The sequence below is a fragment of the Antechinus flavipes genome, chromosome 2 (assembly GCF_016432865.1).
Source record: "Antechinus flavipes isolate AdamAnt ecotype Samford, QLD, Australia chromosome 2, AdamAnt_v2, whole genome shotgun sequence".
Taxonomy (NCBI): Eukaryota; Metazoa; Chordata; class Mammalia; order Dasyuromorphia; family Dasyuridae; genus Antechinus; species Antechinus flavipes.
In genome coordinates, this window is record NC_067399.1 from 300,229,402 (window position 1) to 300,253,867 (window position 24,466).

At 32.6% G+C, this 24,466-nt stretch overlaps 1 protein-coding gene across 8 annotated transcripts in view; it reads right to left on the minus strand.

The window, feature by feature from the left end:
• Positions 1-1,109: 1,109 nt before the first annotated feature.
• The window catches only part of SPATA7 (spermatogenesis associated 7), a 48,761-nt gene continuing 25,404 nt past the window's right edge, over positions 1,110-24,466 (minus strand). For 6 of the 8 annotated variants that reach the window (XM_051977451.1, XM_051977446.1, XM_051977449.1 and 3 more), the window contains 7 exons: positions 16,119-16,582; positions 14,270-14,336; positions 9,407-9,528; positions 7,819-7,872; positions 3,537-3,614; positions 1,997-2,054; positions 1,110-1,737 (listed from right to left, as the gene is read on the minus strand). In XM_051977451.1, coding sequence (XP_051833411.1) covers positions 1,144-1,737; positions 1,997-2,054; positions 3,537-3,614; positions 7,819-7,872; positions 9,407-9,528; positions 14,270-14,336; positions 16,119-16,582 — 1,437 coding nt within the window. In that variant the 3' untranslated portion in view covers positions 1,110-1,143. The remainder of the gene's footprint in view (positions 1,738-1,996; positions 2,055-3,536; positions 3,615-7,818; positions 7,873-9,406; positions 9,529-14,269; positions 14,337-16,118; positions 16,583-24,466) is intronic. The other 2 variants (XM_051977448.1, XM_051977450.1) reach the window with 2 other exon arrangements.

Here is a 24,466-nt window from a genome sequence, read left to right on the forward strand (position 1 = left end):
ATATACATTATCTCACTCAGTCCTAACTAAAACCACATTACATAGGTACAACTATTACAAATAGGTATTACAAACAGGGAAACTGCACCTTGTGGCGAGTAGAAGACTTACCCAGAGTTATGCTAGGTCTAAGTGAGGATTCAAATTCAGATCCATTAATCCACTGAGTTGCTCCCATTATCAAACTCTACCAGAATGAAATTACAGTGAGTTTATCATAAAAAATATCTTCCATAGAAGATAGGGAAGGCTCACAAAAACTTCTATAAAATTTTATAATGATTTTATAAATATTATTTTATAAGGATTTTATATAGTATAAAATCAATGAGGGGATTTTATATAGTATGAAAGCTTTCCTGATGCCTAGCTAAATCCCACTCAATTCTTTTAGTGTTATCAAACTTCTTAATACATGTACATTGAGTTGAATATGAGATTTCCCCTTTATTTGTTTACTCTAATATTTAAAGCAAAATATTTTTCTAATGGAAAGATATTTTCATTCAAATAATACTGTTTGTAGGAATGAAATTCCTTATCACAAACCCATATAATTTATCAATCATATTTTTATTATATCCATTTAAAGATTTTATCTTTTGTTATTGCAGTGATCTAAAAAAAATTAATACTATCTTATATTAACTTAAACTTTAAATTTTAAACTTTAACTTAACTTTTAAGTTTTAAAAAAATTTCCAGATTTGTCATGGCATTTGAGCCTTCCTTGGGGTAAGTACTATTATCCCTACTTGACTGATAGGTGAGAGAAATGAGCCCAAGGTGGTGATGTGCTTATGGTTGTAAAGTGAAGTTGGTGGTAGAACTGGGATTAGAAAACAGATCTACTGAGTCCCAGACCTGTGGCACTTTTCAATAGATAATGCTGCCTCTTTATTTGAAACAATAGTTATTATTTGGAATAATGTGGTACATTGAAATTCAGATTATTTATGAAAACTTGTTTTCCTGCATGAAAAAATTTATAAGTTTCAAAATATGATAGAGACACAGAGACAGAGAGAGAAGAGCCGAGAGGGAGGCAGGGAGGGAGGGGAGGGAAGAGAATAAGAAGGAAGGGAGAGAGGGAGAGAGACAAAGAATGATTCGCTAGCCATTTGGAGTATTTATTAACTAACATCAGTTATCCAAGGGATTTTGCTCATTGATTGTTTCAGTGATGTTGGAAGTTGGTTCTTCTGTGTCATGATCATTATCTTCCTTAATGGAATTTTGAACACACTCTTCCAAGTGTGTTTTACCCGAAACATTTAAAGATTCTGTTTTTTCAAGATCATTATTACCTTCTTCAAAGAACTCTGTAGGGAATACTGGGTTTAAGGTGGGGTAGGAAACACTTGGTTCTTCAGTCTCTGCTGATGGTTCAAGATTTGTTTCACTAATCACCTGCCCATTAACACTGTCTTCTGAATACTTATCTTTAGAGCTATGCAGTGAAGCACAGCTTGGGGAAGCGGATACTATTTCCTTTTGGGTCAAATCTGCATCCAGAGCTTTATCATGTAAATCCAGAGATTGTAAGGTTTCTTCACTTTTGGAAGGAGACACTGGAATTTCATTTTGATCTGTTAATTGTATTTCTTCTGGAGTTTCAAGTTTTTCAAAATCAAACAAATTTGACATATTAAGGGTACCATTTGGTTTTTCAGGTTTTCCCTCAGGAGTACAGCCTAAATCGACCTTCAAGACATGAAGCATGTGCCGCATTTTCTTCTAGAATTAAGGAGAAAATGATTATATTAATTTACTTCCTTCATTTATAAAATCTAAGCAAAAGCTTAAAATGTGCAGCACACTATTAAAAAGCATAGTCATCTGAATAGGATGACAGTTGCAAAAATAGAAAGCTCCCCCTTAAAATTTTCCCCATGCCTGTTTTATATAAGGTCCTTAAGGGTAATGGGGTGGGGAGAAGAAAAACTTTAAAATAATTTATTCAGATTTTTATAAAGCAATACTATAAAAAACAAACCTCCTCCAAATGATGTTTATTTTGTTCTATGTGGCGTTCAAACAATCTCTCTAAAACCCTATAAATGACAAAGAAAAAAGTCATGGTCTCAAAATTAATTTAAAACACATAAGGCAAAATCCAAAAGATATGCATTTCAGTTATACATATTAACTTTAAAAAGAGGTTGGAAAGAACTACTGAGATGCCTTTGTAACTATTTTGGTAATGCTTAAAAATGTTTTATAGCTTTCACTAATTAATGAAATTGTTTTCTTTCTCAAAAAAAAAAAAAAGCATCAATTCTCCCTGTTCTGCTATTTCTCCTGATTTGGAGACTAAGTACTCAATGGACTTCAAGTGGTAAAGCAAAAAACAACAACAACAACAACAAAAAGAAATTAAGAAAGAAAGAAATTCAGGAAATTAACTGATCTAATTAATCACACAGAACATTTCCAAAATCAGATTCATTGTCTTCTTTCTGACTGTTTCATTTCTACTAAAGGTAATATCATTTTCCAAGTCACTCAGGCATAACACTTTGTAGTCATATTAAACTCCTTTTCCCACTTCCTCTTCTCTCTCATAACTGATACATAAAAAATAAATAAAAAACCTTATACCATTAGTACCCCAGTATTTCCCAAATTGATTCTCTTCCTGATGATGCTGCCTTTAAGTGTTTGTACTTAGGTAATACAACTGATTATAATAATTGAACAATCAATACATTAAAAATAAAGTGGAGGTCAAGATAAAAGAGAACTGTCAACAAAAGATCAAGAATACTTCAAAGTCTAGTATGACAGATTAGTGAATAGAATTTAGGATAGGATATATTCAAGGTATTTGTCACCATCCTTACTTCTGCCTAAGGCACTACTAGCACTTTCCATTTCTTGTGACAGTTTTTGCAAACGTTTTCCCAACTAGACAACCAGCCTCTAATTTCTCTTCCCTCAAAGTTATTTTATGCAATGCTATTAATTTCTAATGCATAGGTAGGGCTAATCATGTCACTCTGATTCTCAAAAACTTTCTATTACCCTTAAAAAAATACTCACTATTCCTCAAATAACTCCCTTATAGTTCCTTGTGCCTAAAATTACCTGGCCATCTGTAACCATTGAAAACCTTCAAAATCCAGCTCAAACGTTATGTCTTTAATGAAGCCTTCCCAGAAGTAGGATTACATCTACATGACACTTACATGATCATTTGATTATTTTTATTAGAGAAAGACTAGAAAACTTCACTTGGTAAAAAGAATGAAGTTTTTTTTGTTCAAATGGTAATTTTTACAAATTCTTATCTTGCCCAGGTTAATAAACAGGTTGTTATATATCTTAATTGATACATCTCTTTGTGACATGGATCCCTTCCTAAAAACAAGCCAATTTAAAAAGCATATAGTAGATTATGAATTATGCACAGAAAAGCATGAGACATTTTTATTTGAGCAGTATAATACTAACATTTAGTTAATATATTTTTGGAAACGGTCCAAAATTAATACTATTTATTTTAGCTGGATACATTTATTGCCATTTAATCTAACCTGTTAGAAAATAAGCCAAGTTTCAGAATTTCATCTGTTACATCTTCAATGAAGCTCAGATATAAGAGTTCTTCTTCTCTGTAGAGGCAATATAAAAATCAAATATGAACTACCTTTACTTATTCTGAAGATTACAGAGAAGGAAATTTTCTTCCTCCAATTTACTATATATATATATATATATATATATATATAGTAGTATATATATATTACATATATATTAGATTGGTTGCTATCTATCAAACATTTCTATGTTTGGAACACAAAGTTTTGCAAAACCGAATGTTGAAAACTATCTTTGCATGTATTTGCAAAAGTAAAAAGATATTATAAAGAAAGTGAAGGGAAGGTTTTGGATCAGAGGGAGAGATATTCATGAACATAAAGAATCTGATGTGAATTTCAACATTGAGAATAGTGGGGGGAAAAGTGCTGGACTGGGAATAAGAGGACATGGGTTAAAATCCTGACTCTTACTACATGTAAGTCTCTGTGAAAGTAACCTCTCTGAGCCTTAGTTTCTTTGTTGGACAAAATATATTAAAGTTCCTATCAACAGCAAATTTTTGATTCTATGGTATACATGTTTCCTTTTTGCTTGAAATCAATCAATAAGCATTTAAGTGTCTACCATGCATTTTGCCAAGTTCTGGGGATATAAAGATAGATCTTGCCCTCAAGGAGCTCACAATGTAATGGGGGAGACAGCAAGCAAACAATTATATACAAACAAGCTATACATAAAAAAAAAAAAAAAAAAAAAAAAAACCAGGAAATCATTAAGAGGGGATAAAGCATCTTGTAGTAGAAGGTGGGATTTTAGTTGGAACTTCAGCTGGAAGCCAGTACACAATACTGAGGGGGACATTTAGAGAAAACATTCATAACTCAGAGGAATGTCTTGTTTGTAGACTTTCCAAAGTCCAGCATCACCAGCCTGTAAGTTCATAGAGGAGAATGAGGTATAATTGGAAAGAGCGCTGCAGCCTCGACTATGAAGGAGTATAAATTCCAAACAGAGTTTTACATTTGATATTGGAGGTAGCACAGTCATTGAAATTTATTGAGTAGGAAGGTGACATGGTGAAATCGGTACTATAGGAAAATAACTTTGATGGCTGAATGGGGAGATGGGAGTGGGCCTAAGGTAAGATGACCCATTGTGAAGCCGCTGCAGTAGTCCAGGCATTAGGTGATGGAAGCTGGCTTCGGAGTGATGGCAGCCATCAAAAGAGAGAAGAGAATATATTTGTGCAAAAGTGAAAAAAACAACAGGCCTTGGCAACAGACTGGATATGAGGAGATGAGAGATAATGAGGAATGATGGTAAGAAGCCAAAAAAGACACCTAAATGGTGAGTCTGGAGGACCAAGAGGAGAATGAGGCCCTTAAGCGTAACAAGGACATTTGAGAGAATGGAAGATTTGGGGGAAAGATAATTAGTTCAGATTGGATATATTATGTTTCAGATTTGTTGACATTCAATTTGAGATTTCTGAAAGGTAGTTGGAGATGTGAGATTGAAAGTCAGCAGAGAGGTTAGGACAGGACAAACAGATCTGAGAATTGTCAGCATAGAAATGATAATTAAATCCATGGGAGTTGATGAGATAACTAGTTGAAATAGTATAGACAGGGAAGAGAAAAGGCGTTCAGGACAAAGTACTGTGGAATACCAAACATGAGTGGGTATAACCTACATGAGGATCCAGCAAAGGATTAAGAGAGGTCTGAGAGGTTGGAGGAAAACCAGGAGAGAGTGGGGTTCTGAAAGCCCAGGAAGAAGACAACGTCCAGGAGAAGAGAACAGTACAGAAGACTGCAGAGAGCCCAAGAAGACTGAAGGTTGAGGAAAAGTTAGACAAAGGGGAAATCCCTGGTGACTGTGAAGACTTGAGTGGAATGATGAGATTGGAATTGAATTGTAAGGGGTTGAGAAGAGAAGTGAAGACAAACCTACAGCAGACAACTTACTCAGAGTTTAACACAAACTCACACAAAAGGAGAAGAGATAAAAAACATTATGCTAGAGGGGATGGAAAGATCAAGTAAGGATTTGTTTTTTCCAGTACTAGGGAGAAGAGGGAATGTTTGTGGGCAATGGGAAAGGAGTCAATAGGGAGAAAGAAGAAGAAAGATAAAAGAGAAAGTGAGAATGATAGACAAGGTAATTTGTTTTAAGAAACAGGATGGAATAGGATTGCTTGTACCAGTAGAGTCAAGGATGTGACATATATTCTAGGAATATATTTCTCTTTGTTTTAAAGGCCTTTGATCAGTTCTCAAAATTTATTCTGGCTCCTATGTCCAACATCTAGTGTAAGAGATGATTTGTGGCATTTAATAGGAAAGTATGGGGAAGAATGAGAGATAGAGGTATACTTCTTTTTTAAAAATAGGATAAAATCCACATAGGGTGTGCATAAATACATTAGGGTGTTATATATCTGTAGTTTAACAACTGTCAAGAGGCAGTATAGAGTATCAGAAAAAAAAAAAAAAACACTGGATCAAAAATAACATCTAGTTGAGTTCAAGCATTTATGGCATGGCCATGGGCAAGTCAATGAAATTTCTGACACTTGATTTCCTCACCAGTACTGAGAATTATGATTCTTGTACTATCTATCTCACAGAATTATTGTGAGGAAACTATTTTGTAAATTATTATTGCTCCAAATGAAGAAATTACAAGAAAATTGTGGCAAATGTGTGCTTAATCTGCCAAAAAAAGGAGTTTGAATGAACTTAAAAAATGTCAAATATGCAAGACCCCTCCCACCTGACTACATACCCATTAAATTATAATGGCTCCCTATTGTCTCCAGATGCAAATATAGATGCTCTATTCTTACAACCCAACATGTATTGTTTGATCCAGTGAGACTGAGTCTTCTAGATTTCCATGAACATGATAATCTCTTGGCTCCATACACTGTCTTTAATTCTTCCCATGGATGGAACACTCTCCCTTCTCTGATTCCTTTAATTTCCAACTAAAAATCCTTTTCCTACAGGAAGCTTTCCCTAATCTCTCTTCAATCCAAAGCTTTCTATCTGTTATTTCTTTTTATCTTGTACACACACACACACACACACACACACACACATATTCTCTCTTTCTCTCTCTCACACTCACACACACACACACACACACACACACACACACTCATTTGCAAATTGTCTGCTGCAGTACACTGAGGGTAGGGACTATTATTGGCTTCTTGTTGTATTCCCATTGCTTAGCACAGTGACCCTAACAAAGTAGATAATGTTTATTGATTGATTGAAGCTCAGAAATGTAAAGTGATTTACCCAAAGTCACACACTGACATAGCCAAGATTTAAAGCCTTTATCTCCTGATTTCTAAGTCAGTGCTCTTTTCACTATACTGAGAATAAAGAGATAGTGTTATCAAGCAACATTTGCTATATTATAGAAACACAAATCATAACTTAAGAGTCATAAAAATACCATATTAATAGTCATAATTATATACTTTAATGTCATTCAACCACTTCAAAGTACCTCATTACTTCATTTGAATAAATGAATTGACAAGCAAACCCTACTTTATGAGATATTAACAACTTTATTTTACAGAAAGTAAATTGGGGCAAAAAAATGACTAAAATTTAAATACTAAGTGATATAAATAAGACTTTTTTTGCTGATAAAAACAGAGCTCTTAATTGAAAACAAAACAGTATCTATAAAGAGCTACTGGTTTTAAAAGTTGTTGGGAATCTTCATTTACATTAGATTTTTTTGATAAAATTTTTTTTAATTCTTGACTTCTCTCTTTATCTCTTTAAGTTCCCTTTTCCCCCCTCATCCTAGAAAATTTCCCTTATAACAGATAATTTCTCATTTACATTTAACATAACTCAAATACAATATATTTATCTATGGTTCTTCCTTATTCCACTATAATATATAAAAGCAGTATAACTACTCTTCAGGAAAAATGCTTGGTTTCTTCATAGAAAGATTGAAATCACAAAATCAAGGATTATGGACATTGCTAGGAAACAAATACTAAATTATTCAGGAACAGAAATTCAGCTTTTGGAAGAAGTTAGGAAATAGGTACTTATTTCACAAATAATATTTTTGGAAATTTTTCTTACATTTAGCAAGAGTCCATTTAACTGGACTATTGGAGTTCATTTGTAAATGTACTTAATTTTTAATTTTTACTTAATAGTTAAAATATTATTTATATTATGATTAAGTAATTTAAAGGCAGTTTTTCTCTTATAAGATCATAGAATAACATACTCAGACTGGATTTTTTTCACTGGACTAGGCTGCAGGTAATATGGAATGGATGCTCTACAGACAGAAAAAAAAAAGGACAATATTTAAGCAAATATAATTCTCTTTAAAGTGATAAATAGCAAACAGATTCTTTAAGTATTAATCTAAGCAATATTCAACTTAGTACATATTTAGTGATCTCTAACATGTCTTTACAATAGATGCTACAAAAGATACTGTCTTTTCTTATAGTGTTTTGTGCCTTTACTTCTTTCAGAGAAATACCAGAAGCAGCTCTGATAAAACTAACATCACTAACATTCTTGGGTTACCAAGTGAGTAGAAGGGAGTAAAGTAGCTGCATGTCTTCAATTCATTGTCCAATTCTGAGTTTTTAGCTGGTCCTCCTGGTAAATGTTAAGAGTATTAAGCGATAACTATATAATGTAATTTCTATACTTTCTAAAAACTTATTTCATTTAAAAAATTTTGGATATAGATATAATTTCCACTCCATTTATACAAAAAGATATCTAGTTTCCATACCTTTGCAATGGCTATATCTCATGCCTAAAATAAACTTACTTTACCTCTAATACTTAGAAATACTAGCTTCCTTCAAAGCTCAAATTAAGTACCCCATCATACTGAAGCCTTTCCTTATTCTTCTTCCTCCATCTGGGAATACATTTCATAAAAACTTGTATTTATGATATAAATTTGCATTGATATCATATATATTGTGTATTTACTTATATGTATACAGTTTTATCCAATAGAGTGTTGTCAGCTTCTTGAGGGCAAGTACTTTTTTGTCTTTCTCTTTTTATTTCTAGCATTTAGTAAAGTGTCTAGCGTAGTGATTATTGACTATCTGAATACAGAATTCTGTTGGATTGACATGAACCTGAGAAATCAAGGGAATATGATATACTTCTACTGTCTTGAACATACCATTTGGAGTTTCAAATGCATTTGTGAAAACTCTCTCATCATTACTTGGTAGTCAACTTCTGGGGAAAATTTATAGATAGCTATAAAGTTATTCAGCTTAGTGTGCTTTGTTGAAGCATGAGTTCAAGTCTTACCTCTAATATACTCTGGCAATATCATCTATGTATATGTACAAGTCTCTTAATCTCAAAGATTTAGTCACCTTTTTGCAACTACAAATTGAAAGGAAGGAGCTAATCTGCATTGGTAGATGGAATTTCCTCATCTGAAATTTTAGGTCCAATCCTTGTTTTATTCTTAATAATGGAAGGAACTAATGTTCCCTTTATTTAAAAGAGTGATTTGCTTCTAATAGGTGCTTACAAATATTTGTTGAATTGAATTTTTCCTTTATTAATGAATTAAACAACACAAAAAAATACTAAAATATTTTATTTAATGTTCATAATCATTAATTAAAATTTTATTATTTTATTTTTGTAAAATGGCCATTTAAAAAAAAAACAGTATATTAAAATGAAGTCTTATTGTGTCAGACTGCACTTCTAGACAAGGGAATTATGACACAGGATGACAATCTTTATTAAGTCCTAAAGCTTAAGAGAAGGTAAAATATGAAGATGTAGAAAAATTGAAAGTATTTTGAAAACTTTACCTTGAGAATGGGTAGTGAAGTACATTTTCTTTAACTTTCTCCCAGGCTAAGTTATTCCTAAAGTGCTGGGAAGGAATAATTTTTTCCTTCATTCCATATGTATTACAACTGGATGTCTTAGGCTGTAATAAAAGAATAAATCTTTACTATTTTAATGATTTATAATTTTAAAAACTACATAAATTACAAAAATCAAGGAAGACAAAAATTTGCAATGGATGAGGAGTTATTTTCTAACAAATTAAAACAGATACTAATCATTTAATTTATACAAATGGTTAAGACACAATGATGTATACTGTACAACCTTAATGAGATCTCAGATAACATTTTAAATAATATGAAGAAAGAGTCTTCAAGGGGCATCTAATTAGTACAGTGGATTGAGCACCAGCCCTAATTCAAGAGGACTTGAGTTTAAATTTGGTCTCAGATACTTAACAGGTCCTGGCTGTATGACCCTGAGCAAGTCACTTAACCCCAACTGCCTCAGCCAAAAAAAAAAAAAAGAAAAAAAGAAAAAGAAAAAGAAAGTGCCAAATAGGCACAGAAAGGATGTTCTCCAAACCCAGAAAAACTTTGGGGACCAGGCTGGTTATAAGAGCAATTTACCTTATGTCACACAAAGAGAGATATGTATTCTGAAATAGGAAGACAGGGTTTTGGTTCCTTATACTCTTTGGCTTTTTTAAAATGCTAATTTGGAGTCAATAGTTCCAAAAGAAATCACAATGGTGCTTCACTCACATGGGGAGAAGAGAAGGAGTAGAAATCATCATGATAATTCAATTATATTGTTGATTTCCCTCAGATATTAAGTGTACCATCTCACTGGAGAAAAATGGCCTTTGGTGCCTTCACTCTTTTTAGGCAAACACCAGAGGGAATGAAAACATGGTTAATCCTCTATGCCTAAAAGTTTTAGGCTACCAAGTGAGTAGAAAGGAGTAGCTGGATGGTCTCAATTCATTGTCCAATTCTGAGTTCATTTAATGAGTTCATTAATTTTCTCAAACAGTAGTTTGAATTTAAAATAGTAGGCAATCAAAATGTTTGTAGCAGCCCTGTTTGTAGTGGCTAGAAACTGGAAAATGAATGGATGCCCATCAATTGGAGAATGGCTGGGTAAACTGTGGTATATGAATGTTATGGAATATTATTGCTCTGTAAGGAATGACCAGCAGGATGAATACAGAGAGGCTTGGAGAGACCTACATGGACTGATGCTAAGTGAGATGAGCAGAACCAGGAGATCATTATACACTTCGACAACGATATTGTATGAGGATGTATTCTGATGGAAGTGGATTTCTCTGACAAAGAGACTTAACTGAGTTTCATTGGATAAATGATGGACAGAAACAGCTACACCCAAAGAAGGAATACTGGGAAATGAATGTGAACTATTTGATTTTTGATTTTCTTCCCGAGTTATTTTTACCTTCTGAATCCAATTCTCCCTGTGCAGCGGGAGAACTGTTCGGTTCTGCAAATATGTATTGTATCTAGGATATACTGCAACATATTTAACATATATAGGACTGCTTGCCATCTTGGGGGGGGGGGGGGAGGGAGGGGAAAAAACGAAACATAAGTGATTGCAAGGGATAATGCTGTGTAAAAATTATCCTGGAATGGATTCTGTCAATACAAAGTTATTATTAAATAAAATTAAATTAAATTAAAATAAAATAAAATAAAATAAAATAGTAGGCAATAATAAGATAGGAAAAATATGAAAAACATACAGTGGTAATAGGAAGTTCTTTAATAAACATAAAATATACAGAATATGATAATCTATGTAGGACTTGTCAAACCTGAAGACTACTACCCTCTTTGGGAATTTGTGTGAACACAAATAACATTTTCAAAAGAAATCTAGAAAACACTGCTAAAGATTATGAAGTTCTACATTAGAAATTGAGGGTGTTAAGGTTACAGATAGTGTTTCTTCCATGAAAATTTGGGGCCTAATATACTCTTATACTTTCCTGGGTCATTTCTCGTCTTCACTCACATGACCACTATAGCTACCAATTTGATAATCCTAAAGTATAGACTATATGTGACATTTCTTTTTGCTCTTCCTCCTTAATTTCTACTTTGTGAAATCTAGTTACATTCAAGGTTCAATTCATAAGCCACCTCCTACTGAAGAATCTTCTTGAACCTCAAGTTATTAGTATTCTCTCTCTAAAAATAGATTTGCATTTTAATTGTCTCCTAACATCTAGCAATTACTAAGTACCTAATAAATATTTGTTGGTTTGACAAAAATAAAACTGTAGAAAAAGAGGCAAATTCATCATCAAGTGAATAGCTGGTTAAAAAATTAAGTATCTAAGGATGGGCTCTGGATTTCTAGAACTTGGTTTAAAAGACAGACCATCAATAAAGAATGGGAAGAGTACCTAATAAACATTATTAACACATACATACACATATACACACACATATATTTCTCAGGAATCTTGTAAACCTAATCAAAAGGGCTTTAAAATTAAAAGGCAGATCAAAGGGCAACTAAACCTTGTATGCCCTTTGACTCAGCAATACCACTATTAGGTCTGTATCTCAAAGAGATCATTTAAAAAAGGAGAAAGGACTTATATATACAAAAATATTTATAGCAACCCTTTTTGTGGTGATAAAATATTGTAAACTGAGGGTAAGTACATCAATTGGAGAATGGCTAAACAAACTGTGGTGTATGAATGAAATGGAGTACTATTGTGCAATAAGAAATGATTAACAGGCAGAATTCAGAAAAACCTGGAAAAACTTGTATAAACTAGTGAAAAGTGAAATGAGCAGAACCAGGACAACAATGCACACAGTATCAGCAACACTGTGATGACTAACTATGAGTGACTTAGCTATTTTCAGCTCCACAATTCAAGAAAAGTACTTTTTTGTTTTTGTTTTTTCCTTCTGATCTATTTCTTTCAAAAATAGTGATTAATATGGAAATTTTTTGATACAATGTATATATATCAAATATGCCCCCAAAATGGCACATATATTTCTACATCAAAATGCCTTCTTTCTTTTAAAAAGAGGGCAGGAGAGGGAGAAAAATTTGGAACTTAATATTTTGTAAAAATGAATGCTAAAAATTGTCTTGACATGCAATTGGAAAAATTACCATTTAAAAATATTAAAAGGAAAAGAAATTGCTCTGTATATCTATAGAGCTTGATTACATAAAATAAGTAGAATAGAAAAAATACAGGGAAAAAAGGAGAGATCCTCTGAAATTCATAGGTGCCTAAATTTAAGAATGCAATAAACACATGGCCAAGTGCATGAAGCATTACGATGAACTCCTACACCTCAAACAGGCAAATTTTGCTTCAAAGGTAGTGCTTAAACTTGGTGCAGTTGGACTCATGAATAAAATAGAACTGAGGAAAGTATACTTTATTCAAAAGGAAAAGGATTTGGAACTAGCTGAATGGCCAAATCCAAAGAGCAGCTAATGGTGCAACTGTCAACATAGGAAGAGATATCTTTAGTGGAATACTTCCAATCCTCAGGCATGTATCCTTGGCTATGTGACACTTAAATTTTTTTTAATCAACGATTTGGATAACATTTACCAACTTTTCAAGGTTAGCTAACTCACTGGATGACCAAATCAGTTTCCAAAATAAATTAAAAAGGTTTGAATTTTTGGCTGAATCTAGTATGATGAAACAGTGGAAATGTAAAGTTTTATACTTGGGTTAAAAAAATCAATTGCATTATGTACAAGATAGAGAAAGTATAAATAAATTGCAATTCAACTCAATATGAATCAAAGAGGTTAAGTACCATCTAGAAAAAAATACTAATCTTAGCCTGTGTAAAGAGGACAGTATCCAAAACAATAGAGGTGACTGTTCTGTCATAGTCTTCTCTGATCAGACCACATCTGTAGTTGCATTTGGTGCTACAGCACCACACTTTAGGAAGGCACTGAAGTTAAAGAGTGTGCCAAACAGAAGAGCAATGTAAAGAGTTTGAAGGTCATGTCATATGAAATCAGATGAAGTAACTGAGGATGCTCAGCTTGAATAAAAGGCTTTGGGATAATACGTATGTAGTAGTTGTTTTCAAATAGGAGCAATGGATGGAAGGTGAAGAGTGGCAGATTTCAGCGTAATATATAGGGAAAAAACTTCATCACAATTAGAGCTATCCAAAACTGGACTAGCTTGCTGTTGAAAATGATGGATTCTCACTCCTTAGAGCTCTCTAAGCAAAGAGTGAATGATCTCTTTTTGCTTAGATATAGTTTAGACTAGATGGCTTCCATGGTTCCTTCCAACTCAGAGTCTGTGGTAAAAACAATGTAGATATAGATGGTTTAAGGGCAAAATTCTTAACTTCTGTAATAAATGTAATTCTACTTGACTGCTTTGCAAACATAATTTTAAACACTGGTATCAATAAAATGTAATATGTGACATATTCTATAACCCAAATGCAGAAAAAATTAGTTTATGAAAGCTCAGCTATAATTAGCTTGCAAATAAGTTATAAATTAGCTTGTGAATGATCGTCTAAACTTGTGCAGCATCCATCTGGCTCATCACAGGACATTTATTTTACATAGTTCAGTATTTTGGCTACAACATGTACATTTGGGCATACATAACTTTGTCAATACTTGAATGGATCTATGATTTCCTCAATGGGTGATTCCTTCATTAGTGCAGAATAGGTTCATATACATGGTACATGCATCACAATCTTCAAGGTTCTACTAAAAGTACAGATTACAGATTGCTGTACATTTTCTAGTCTCTATTTTGGTGGATTCATATCAATGTGTATCCATAACTAAAATATAATAATAAAAAGATCTTTTGTATTTACCTCATTTATGATCACTTCTTCTGAATCTATGTTGTTCAACTCAGATGTCATAAAATAAGTTTTAAAACTGTAATGTTTCAAAAGATAAAATTATTAGGCGTGTCAAAATATAGAAACTGTGATTAAAATAAAATTTGTTTAGAAATAGTACATTTAAGGATAAAGCTACGTATGGCAACATATTTAAATGAAATGTTATTTTCAATAAGATAGTTAATATTATTAGGGAACAAGATCTACTCTGAGATTTAAATATGCCTCTGGCCAGAACTTGGAGTCAGATTTCACTTTTTATACCTATCACAGCATTTAACAGGTTAGGAAATCAGTGAATTTGAGATTTTTAATATGAGTATTTTTAAGTCTCATCATTACTAAAAATCAAAAACTCCAGAAAAGGTAGACCTACAGTTTTTCCTTCCCTAGCTAGATTTCCCATCTATTGACAGGATTAACAAGACAAGCATTTCTTAGCTATTATTGTTGTGATAGGAAAATATTTTGAAAGTCTTAAAAGCATTTTACAAATGGAAGATATCTTTATCCTCATAGACACATCTTGACATAAATTCATTAATTCATTTATATAATATCAATGAAATTTCTATGCATTTAGAGTAGAATTCTTCATGTAAATTTATTTGTATTACTTAAGATGATCACTAAATAGAAAGGTAAAAAAAAATCCAAATTTCTTATTATTTTTATCTTAAAAAAAACCCTCTCAATTTTATGAAAGCTTAACAGAAGAAGAAAAATCAGTGTAGGACATAAAGAACACTGGCTTTGGAAAAAGATCTGTGGTCAAATTTTGCTTCCTACTCACTACCTGTGAAATCCTGGGCAAGTCACAATCTCCCTGACTATCCTTTTCTTCATCTGTAAAATTAAAGTGTTGACTTTATTGCCTGTGAAGTCCCTTCCAGTTCTAAATCTATGCTCTTGTGTGCCATTCAGCAAGTTTTCCTTACACATTCTTTATCAAAACAATCCACAGTAAGCACAGGATAAGATGCATGACATATAGTTAGTAGTTAGCCTCTAAGTAATAGTTATGTTTTCTATAATGGTATCATAATGGGGTACCATTCTACTTTATGATATTAAAATTTTAAGGAAATACAGAAAGAATTAGATTCTTCAGGTATGCCCTAAAATCACTCAGACAGTAACTGGCAGAACTAAGATTTGAACCTATTTTCTACGTGTAGGTCTAGGGCATTTCTCACTCTCCTGTACTAACACTAGAACACTCAGAGTGTTTTCTATAGGAGTACACAACTGGAACACAAAAAGATCACTTTAGGAAACTACTGTCATAATTTAATTCACTGATGATCCAATGTAACCTGAGGTTTTTTTTTTTCCTTCTTATGTTGAAAGAATTTGCTGGAATAAATGACATTTGTGGGAGGGTAAATTTAAATATTTAAAATGATTAATCATTAAAGGAAAGAATATATTATCTGAAGTTATCTTTTTTATTTTAATCATCCCATCTTACTATATTCAGGACTAATAAATGAATATTACATGTATCACAGGGATGCCTTTGAAAAATACATAAAATTTTTTAATTCACAAATTTTGTTGCTACAATACTTAGTCTTAAAATGGCCTAAATAATTAATGTTTATAAAAGACCTGATGTAAGTTATTTAGCCTAATACTTAGGTTACTTTTTAGTGGTGCATATGCAAATGTTCTAATCCCCTCATTCCCAACCCAAACAAAAAATTGCTTAGATACTTATGCTATTAAAAATCCTTACTTAAAAAAATTTTGAAGGAATATTTAATTTGGTAACATCTTAAACTAATCAATCATTATTACTATACATGTTCAATACCTGCTTATGTCAGTCTGGGTTTCTGCTTCAATCAATTGATCCTGGGTATCCTTTTTTCTTTTAGCTGGTGTATAATATCGGTATTGAGAAAGGAAAGATTTTGCTTCAGTTTTTAAAGTGCGAGGAGTGAATGGCAGCTGCTTGTTAGTAAAACGTGCAGAATGCTTCTCTAGGAGATCTCCACTAGGTGCTTTTGAAGTAAATAACTGAAACCTCCGTGGATTTTTGGTATTCTTACCACCACCACCATTAGAGACATTATGTGAGGGTACAGAGGTTTGTCTTCTGGGATTTGCTATACCTGAGGCACTAAATGCCCTTCGCGTTTCATTTCTGACAGTTTTTTCACGATAAGAAAAATCTGGAAATTGTTTGTTTAATGCAGGTGGTAATGATTTTGAAAGAGATAGAAATTCATTTTTTTCCTCAGTTTCTTCATCCTTATCTAGTACTTTCTCCGAAAGCTAAAAACAAAAACAAAAAAATATATCACTAAACAACCAGGAATTTTTTAGAAAATGTAATTACAATCACAAAAATATGTTGTCATTATCTACTCTTGGGTGTCTGGTTAAATTATATCTCCAAATACATTTGATTTGTTGTTCAAACTTCAAACAGTGGTTTGTAAGTTCCTTAGAGGCAAAGGAAATGCCTTATTTCTTTGGTATCACTCACAATTCTGTGAGATATTGTGTTGGAAACTTGAATTCAATGTAATTATAAACATGACAAACAGCAATCAGTGGCAATTCTTATTGTTCTAGGGACCCAATTTCATTATTTTGAGCATTCCCACTTTCAGGATAGATAACAATATCTCTAGGTCTTAATAAATGATTTTCATGAATTGCTATAGCTGAAAAAATTTATTATCCATTGGTCAAATTTCTGGAATTGAGGCTCTCTAAGCTTTGCTAGGCTGGACTTCAAATAGCAGACATTTGGATTTAGAGTTGGAAATGACTTGGAATCTAAATTAATTCAAATATCTTTTTTTCTAAGTAAGGATGCTGAAGTTGTGACTAACCCAAAGTTACATAGATAGTGAGTGGCAGAGCTAAGATCTGAGTTCAGGACCCCTGATTTCAAAATCAGCCTTTTCCCACTGTACCATGTTTGTCTTTGCATAGTTGTGGAGCACATATCAAAATTTATGTTCTGTTTGTATTCTTTAAGAATCTATATCTACAACATATAATTGTAGGACTTGAAGTTAGGACATCATTAGAGAAAGACTGATATTATAAAATCTAGATGTATTGCTAGTACTCTGAAAATGAGCTCATGAAGTCAATTATTAGAAAGGTCTGAATCGCAGCAGCAACCACAATCATATGTCTGGAATTACAGAATCTAGTTGATGGAGATGTTATATAAGATCATATTTTTTATATTAAACATTCACTGAAATAAAAGAAAATTATTGCGATCTAAGATGTGTTCCATCATTAATCATCATTGTGAATGGTAAACCAGCTTAAGTTATGGTATTGATCAAAATATAGGATGTCTCTGAAAACAGGCTACATGATCTAAAAAGAAATCACATTTGAAAAGAAAAAAATATATACAATGTACACATCTAAAAAATAAAACCAATTGTTGACAATATTAAAGGATTGTGTAATATTGTTCTGGGATGGTGGGGTAGAAAAAAGGAAGTATGGCTTATATTTGAATAAATGTAGTAACCAATAATTGTGTTTGGGTGTGATTGCAATCATTCCATGAAGAGAAAAAGTCTCATAAGGGTGGAGGCTGATCTTTAAGATACTTTACCTTAGTACTCCACAAAAACCAAGCCTGAAACTATGGGCATCCACTAACCAACTGTTTCATCAGAGGCTGGCCACTGTTCTCAGAATAACAATTTGACATGCCATGCCTAGAACAGTAATGGTATGCATTGCAAACAATCAAATACCTGAATTACTCACATACCTCACCAAAGTGGGAATTATAAAATTCAAATGATTACATTATTGGTTACCCAAAGATCAAAGCTTTAAAACTGCTAGGGTCATAAGTAAGTTAAATTGCTTTTGGTTATATACTTCTGATAAAAGCTATTTAAAAACTATAAAATATAATATAAAATATAGTTATGCATAACTATATAAACATAAAATATAGTTATAAAAACTATAAAATATAATTCATATTATTGATATATGATATATTAAATATAACAAAATTAACTGAGATTGATTATAATTTTCCTTTTGGAAACAAAAAGAATGATCAATAACATTATTAGTTAATAATATGGTACTTTATTGAACCTTTTTGTATTCCGTGTTCTTTGGGATAGGACTACCACTGGTTTTTCTTGAAAGGAAATAAAAGCCCTGGCTACTCTATCAACCTTCCTCAAAGACCAGAGAAGAAATCTGCAACTTGTGATCTGCCACAACTTGTGATTTAAAAATGTCACTTTGGAAGACAGATATGTGATTCTACAAAGGGAAGTCCATCAGCTGTTGCTGAAATCAGTTGACAAGCATCTATTATGCACTTATAATCTAAGAAGCACTCAACTAAAAGCTCAGCATAGAAAGAAAAGCAAAAAACAGTCTGTGCTTTTAAGCATCATACATTCTAATGGAGGAGACAACATATAAATGATTAGATACATATAAAATATAAAAACAATTTAATTCACTCCAGATTAGAATCTCTTATTTTTAAGTTTTTTTTTTTTGCTTTGAATTATAAACAATCATCATTTAAAAGTCTTACTTTATATGTAATATTAATCTTTCATATTTTAAGTCTATTTCTTTCTTTCTTTTTTTACTGAGGCAATTGGGGTTAAGTGACTTGTCCAGGGTCACACAGTTAGGAAGTGTTAAGTATCTGAGGACATATTTGAACTCAGGTCCTCCTGACTTCAGGGCTTGTGCTCAATCCACTGCGCCACCTAGCTGTCCCTTTAAGCCCATTTCTTCTCTCTGTACCCTTTTACAGAGACTGTACTTACATTATTAATTTCTGTTCATGTCATTTAGCAATAGGACTTGCCAAAATTATATTTATAAATTCTTAAAAATTTTCAAGGTAATTGAATCACTTTTTTTTTAATTTAAAAAAAAATTCTATTTATTTATTTTTTATTATAGCTTTTTATTTACAAGTTATATGCATGGGTAATTTTACAGCATTGACAATTGCCAAACCTTTTGTTTCAATTTTTCCCCTCCTTCCCCTAATCCACTTCCTCCCGATGGCAGGTTGACCAATACATGCTAAATATGTTAAAGTATAAATTAAATACAATATAAATATACATGTCCTAACAGTTATTTTGCTGTACAAAAAGAATTGGACTTTGAAATAGTGTACTATTAGCCTGTGAAGGAAATAAAAAATGCAGGCAGACAAAAATATAGGGATCAGGAATTCTATATAATGGTTCATAGTCATCTCCCAGAATTCTTTTGCTGGGTGTAGCTGGTTCAATTAAATGAATCACTTCTTGAGTATAAGTTGAGTACTCTTGGAAGTTAGTACATTAAAAAATAAATTTATCAGTTTTTACTACATAGCATTCTATTGACTCAAAATCTGATACAGAAGTGCTAGTAATATGTGGAATAGCTTTATGCACTGGCAGAAATGGTTAAATGCATTTACAGACTTTATATATATTCTACCAGTTATTATTTATTTCTTCCTATGAATAAACAGAAATGCAGGTTAACTAACTTTCTAGCTACCAGAAAAATACTTTAAATGCAGGGTAAATGAAAGATATGTACAAGATTATTATGACACAAAGAAGAATTAGTTGTAGAAGTAGATAATAAGAACCTTTGTTGAAAGTTATTTTTCCATTATAAAGTTTAGAGTAAAGAAAAAATTATGTACATAGTTACCTGCAAACTAAATTCTGGACAGTATACTACTGAAAGAGTTCAGAGAACCCAATGACCTAATATTTTGAAAGGGAAGTCAAGTTAAGAGAGATGAGAGCTCTCAAGAAGAAAGTTCCAAAGACAGAAAAAGAAATTTTTCCAGTAAATAAGAATAAAGGGGGAAAGATAAAGAGAACAATGTGATGCATGTAGAATTTATTTTATAAATGTGTATTTTTAAGATATAATGAGAAGATAGAAACAAGGGTAAGTAATAAATGGATACAACAGAATAAATTGGTTTCTGTAAGAAGGTTATGAGGACTAAAAATTAGAATGGGCTGAGGCTGGTTATGAATATTAAGGACAACAAAAAGTTTCATTTGTGGGGGGGATGGGGTTCATTATGTTGTGTGTAAAAGAAAAAATCAGATAAGGGACAAGACTGCAGTCTGGAATGATTAGATAAATTACTACGAAAGGCCAAACTATTCAAATACTATTTGTTTTCTTTTCCAAGGAGAAGTCTTTGCCTGAAAAGTAGAGAACAAGAATAGTTTGATGGAAATGTCCACCCAGAATCAGTGAGGACACAGTCAGCAAAGCTAGCTTCCCTCAATGAGTTAGAGTCATCAGCTCAGATGGATTACATCCTGGCAGACCTGAAAGCTGAGCCACTACTGATAATTTTTGACAGACCCTGCAGAATGGGTAATGAAATACTGGACTGAAGAAGTCTCCTTTAAAGTAAGAAAACTGAAATTGTGATCAATAGACCAGTTAGTTTAGTTTCAATTCATGGAAAAATTCTAAAATGTACTATATTATGGGGATAGTTACTGAACATCTGGTAACAAGTCATTGCAAATATTCACCACAGTTTTATTTTTTAAAAAAAGGCTATGCCTTTTTTGACCCCAGAACTGACTGGTCAGAAGAATATATGTAGACTTTATATGCTAGATTTTAGCAAAGAATTTAATAGTGCCTTACTATTCTTTTATAAGATAGAGAAATATGGGCTAGAATAATAGGGTATTTAAAACTTGTTGACTGAATGAAAAGCTATAATATAATCAATGAAAAATATCATAGAGCGTCTAGTGGAATGTTCCAGGCATCATTCTTTGACTTTGTGCTCTCCAATGTTTTTTCAGTTCTAAAATAAAGGAATAGATGATAAGATTGTCAATTTGCAGATTATGTAATATACAAGCAAGACACACGTTAACAGTTCATATCCAAAAAATGTCTTGAGGACTCGAATGATAGGGCAGATCTAATAAGATGGAAGTTAATAGGTATAAATATCAAGTTCTATTCCTGAGTTCAAAAAAGTGACTTTACCAATATCAAATAGGGGAGATATGACTACATAATAGTTCCTGGGAAAAATGATCCAGATTTCAATGACCTACAAACTCAGTATGTCAACTATTCAGAACCAAGAAATTAGTAGTTTCATTGTAATCTGCCCTTCTGGAGAACTATGCTTACTTCTTATACCCTCAATTTTGAAAAGTTTTAGACAAACTGGAGTGTGTCCTGAAGGTGACTGCATTGATGAAAGAACTAGAGAACACAGTATATGAGGTCTGTTAAAAAAAACCAAGGATGGTTAATCTAGAAAACAAAAGGTTTGTCAAGTACATGATAGCAATTTTCAATTATTTAAAGGGATGCCTTGTGAAAAAGGGATTAGACTTACTCTTGATCCCAGAAGGTGAAACAAAGATACAAGTAGAAGAGAAGTAGATTTGAATTTAATATAAGAAAAACTTTCTAATAATTATAGCAATTTTTATATATTTTGTTTGATATTTTATTTTTCTAGTTACATGTAAAAATAATTTTAATACATTGTTAAGTTCCAGATTCTCTCTTTTTCTCTCTCCTCATCCCCCCCCTCACTGAGAAGATACATGTGAAGTTATGCAAAACATTCCTATGAAAGTCATGTTAAGGAAAAAAACACAGATCTTTGTCCTCTCAAAAAAAAAACAACCCTCACACAAAAAAAGTATGCTTCAACCTATATTTAGACACAACCAGTTCTCTCTTTGGGTATGGAATAGTATTTTTCATCATGAGTCTTTCAAAATATACTTCACTCTGCATAAGCTCAGGGAGGACTTCCCAGGTTTTTCTGAAAGCATCCTGCTCATCCCACATAACAATGGTATTCCATCATAATCACACACCAAAATTTATTCAGCCATTCCCCAAATGATGGGCATTCCCCTCAGTTTCTAATTCTTTGCCCTGAGAAAAGAGCTGCTATAAATATTTTTGCAAACATAGGTCCCTTTTTAAAAAAACTCTTTTGGGATACATGCCTAGTAGTGATATTGTTAGGTCAAGGGTTCATTTTATAGACCTTTGGGCATAGTTCCAAACTGTATTACAATTCACAATTTAACCAACAATGAATTAATGTTTTCTATTTTTCCTACATTCCCTCCAACATTTTTCATTTCCCCATCCAGACCATTAAAATCTAATAGTATTACTTCAGAATTGTTTTAAATTTCATTTTTCCAATCAATAATGAATTAAAGCATTTTTAAATATGGCTATAAATAGCTTGATTAGTTCACCTGAAAAATGTTCATATATTTTGATCATTTATCAATTGGAGAATGGTTTTAAAAAAAAATAAATTTGACTCAGATCCTTTTGTGTAAGAAATAAGGCCTTCATCAGAGAAATTTGCTTCAAAATTCTTTTCAGGATCCTCCCACTCTTCTGCCCCCTATTTATTCTATTCTCTTTTCTTTCAGCCTGTTTCCCTTAAGAGTGCTTTACTTCTGCCCCTTCCTGTCTTCAATATACCTTCTATTCTATCACCCTCTTTCTCTTTCTCTTATCCCTCCCCCTCCTTCCCCACTTTCCTGCAGGACAAGATAGATTTCTATACCCATGTTGAATGTATATGATATTTCCTCTTTGTACCAGTTCTGATTAGAGTACAGTTCACTCACTCCCCTTCCAGAATTGCTAGCATCTCCATTGTAAAAGCTTTTTCTTGCCTCTTTTATAGCAGATAATTTGTACCATTCCATCTCTCCCTTTCATCCAAGACATTCCTCTCTCAGCCTCTTATTTTTTTTTAAGATATTATCCTTTCATGTTCAATTCACACCCATATTTTATATCTACATATACTCCCTAATTTATGTCCTAATGCTGAAAAAGTTATTTTGAGTTACAAATTATCTTTCCATACTAGAAATGTAAAAAGATTAATCTTATTAAGTCCCTTATGATTTCCCTTTTCTGATTTTATTCCCTTATGTCTTTCTTAAGATCTGTGTTTGGAAGCTAAATTTTATATTCAACTCTGATCTTTCACCATGAATGCTTGAAAGTCCTCTATTTTACTGATGTCCAACTTTTCTCTTGAAGGAAGTTCTGGTGGTGATTTGATCGGTGAGGGCCTGCACTCTAAGATCTTGCCTGCTGACTTAACATGTCTCTCACTTTCTGGAAAAAGCCACTGGAAAAGGACTTACAACAAAGCTGTTTATCCTCACCTTATTTAACTTACATGCAGAAGGCATCATACAAAATGCCAGGCTGTGAATAACTTAAAGTCAGAATTAAGGTTGCTGATATAAATGTCAAAAATCTCAGGTAAGCAGATGATATCAGCTTGAAGCAGAAAGTGAAGAAGTGTTAAGAAGCTTCTTGATGAAGATGAAAAGAGGACAATATAAAAGCTTGCTTGAGGCTTAACAAAAAAAATAAAACAACTAATATCATGGCAACAATGGCAACTAGTCCCATCACTTTCTCACAAAGAGAGGAAGAAGAAATGGAAGCAATGTCAGATTTTATATTCATGGGCTCAAAGATGACTGCAGATGATCAAATTAACTTTACAAACATAGCACAATTAGTTATTGAACCAATAACTTTCAGAAATGATATAATCAGGAAAGCCAATGTATTACAAAATAAAATGATTAATTGTTGTATACAACTTTTTATTGATAGAACCCATGCCAGGGTAATTTTTTACAGCATTATCCTTGCACTCACTTCTGTTCCGATTTTTCCCCTCCTTCCCTCCACCCCCGCTCCCAGATGGCAAGCAGTCCTTTACATGTTGAATAGGTTACAGTATATCCTAGATACAATATATGTGTGCAGAACTGAACAGTTTTCTTGTTGCACAGGGAGAATTGGATTCAGAAGGTATAAATAAACTGGGAAGAAAAACAAAAATGCAAGCAGTTTATATTCATTTCCCAGTGTTCTTTCTTTGGGTGTAGCTGCTTCTGTCCATCCTTGATCAATTGAAACTGAATTAGCTCTTTTTATCGAAGAGATCCACTTCCATCAGAATACCACCTCAAACAGTATCGTTGTTGAGGTATATAATGATCTCCTGGTTCTGCTCATTTCACTTAGCATCAGTTCGTGTAAGTCTCGCCAGTCCTCTCTGTATTCATCCCTGAATTTATGTTTACAATTGCTCCAACAACATAG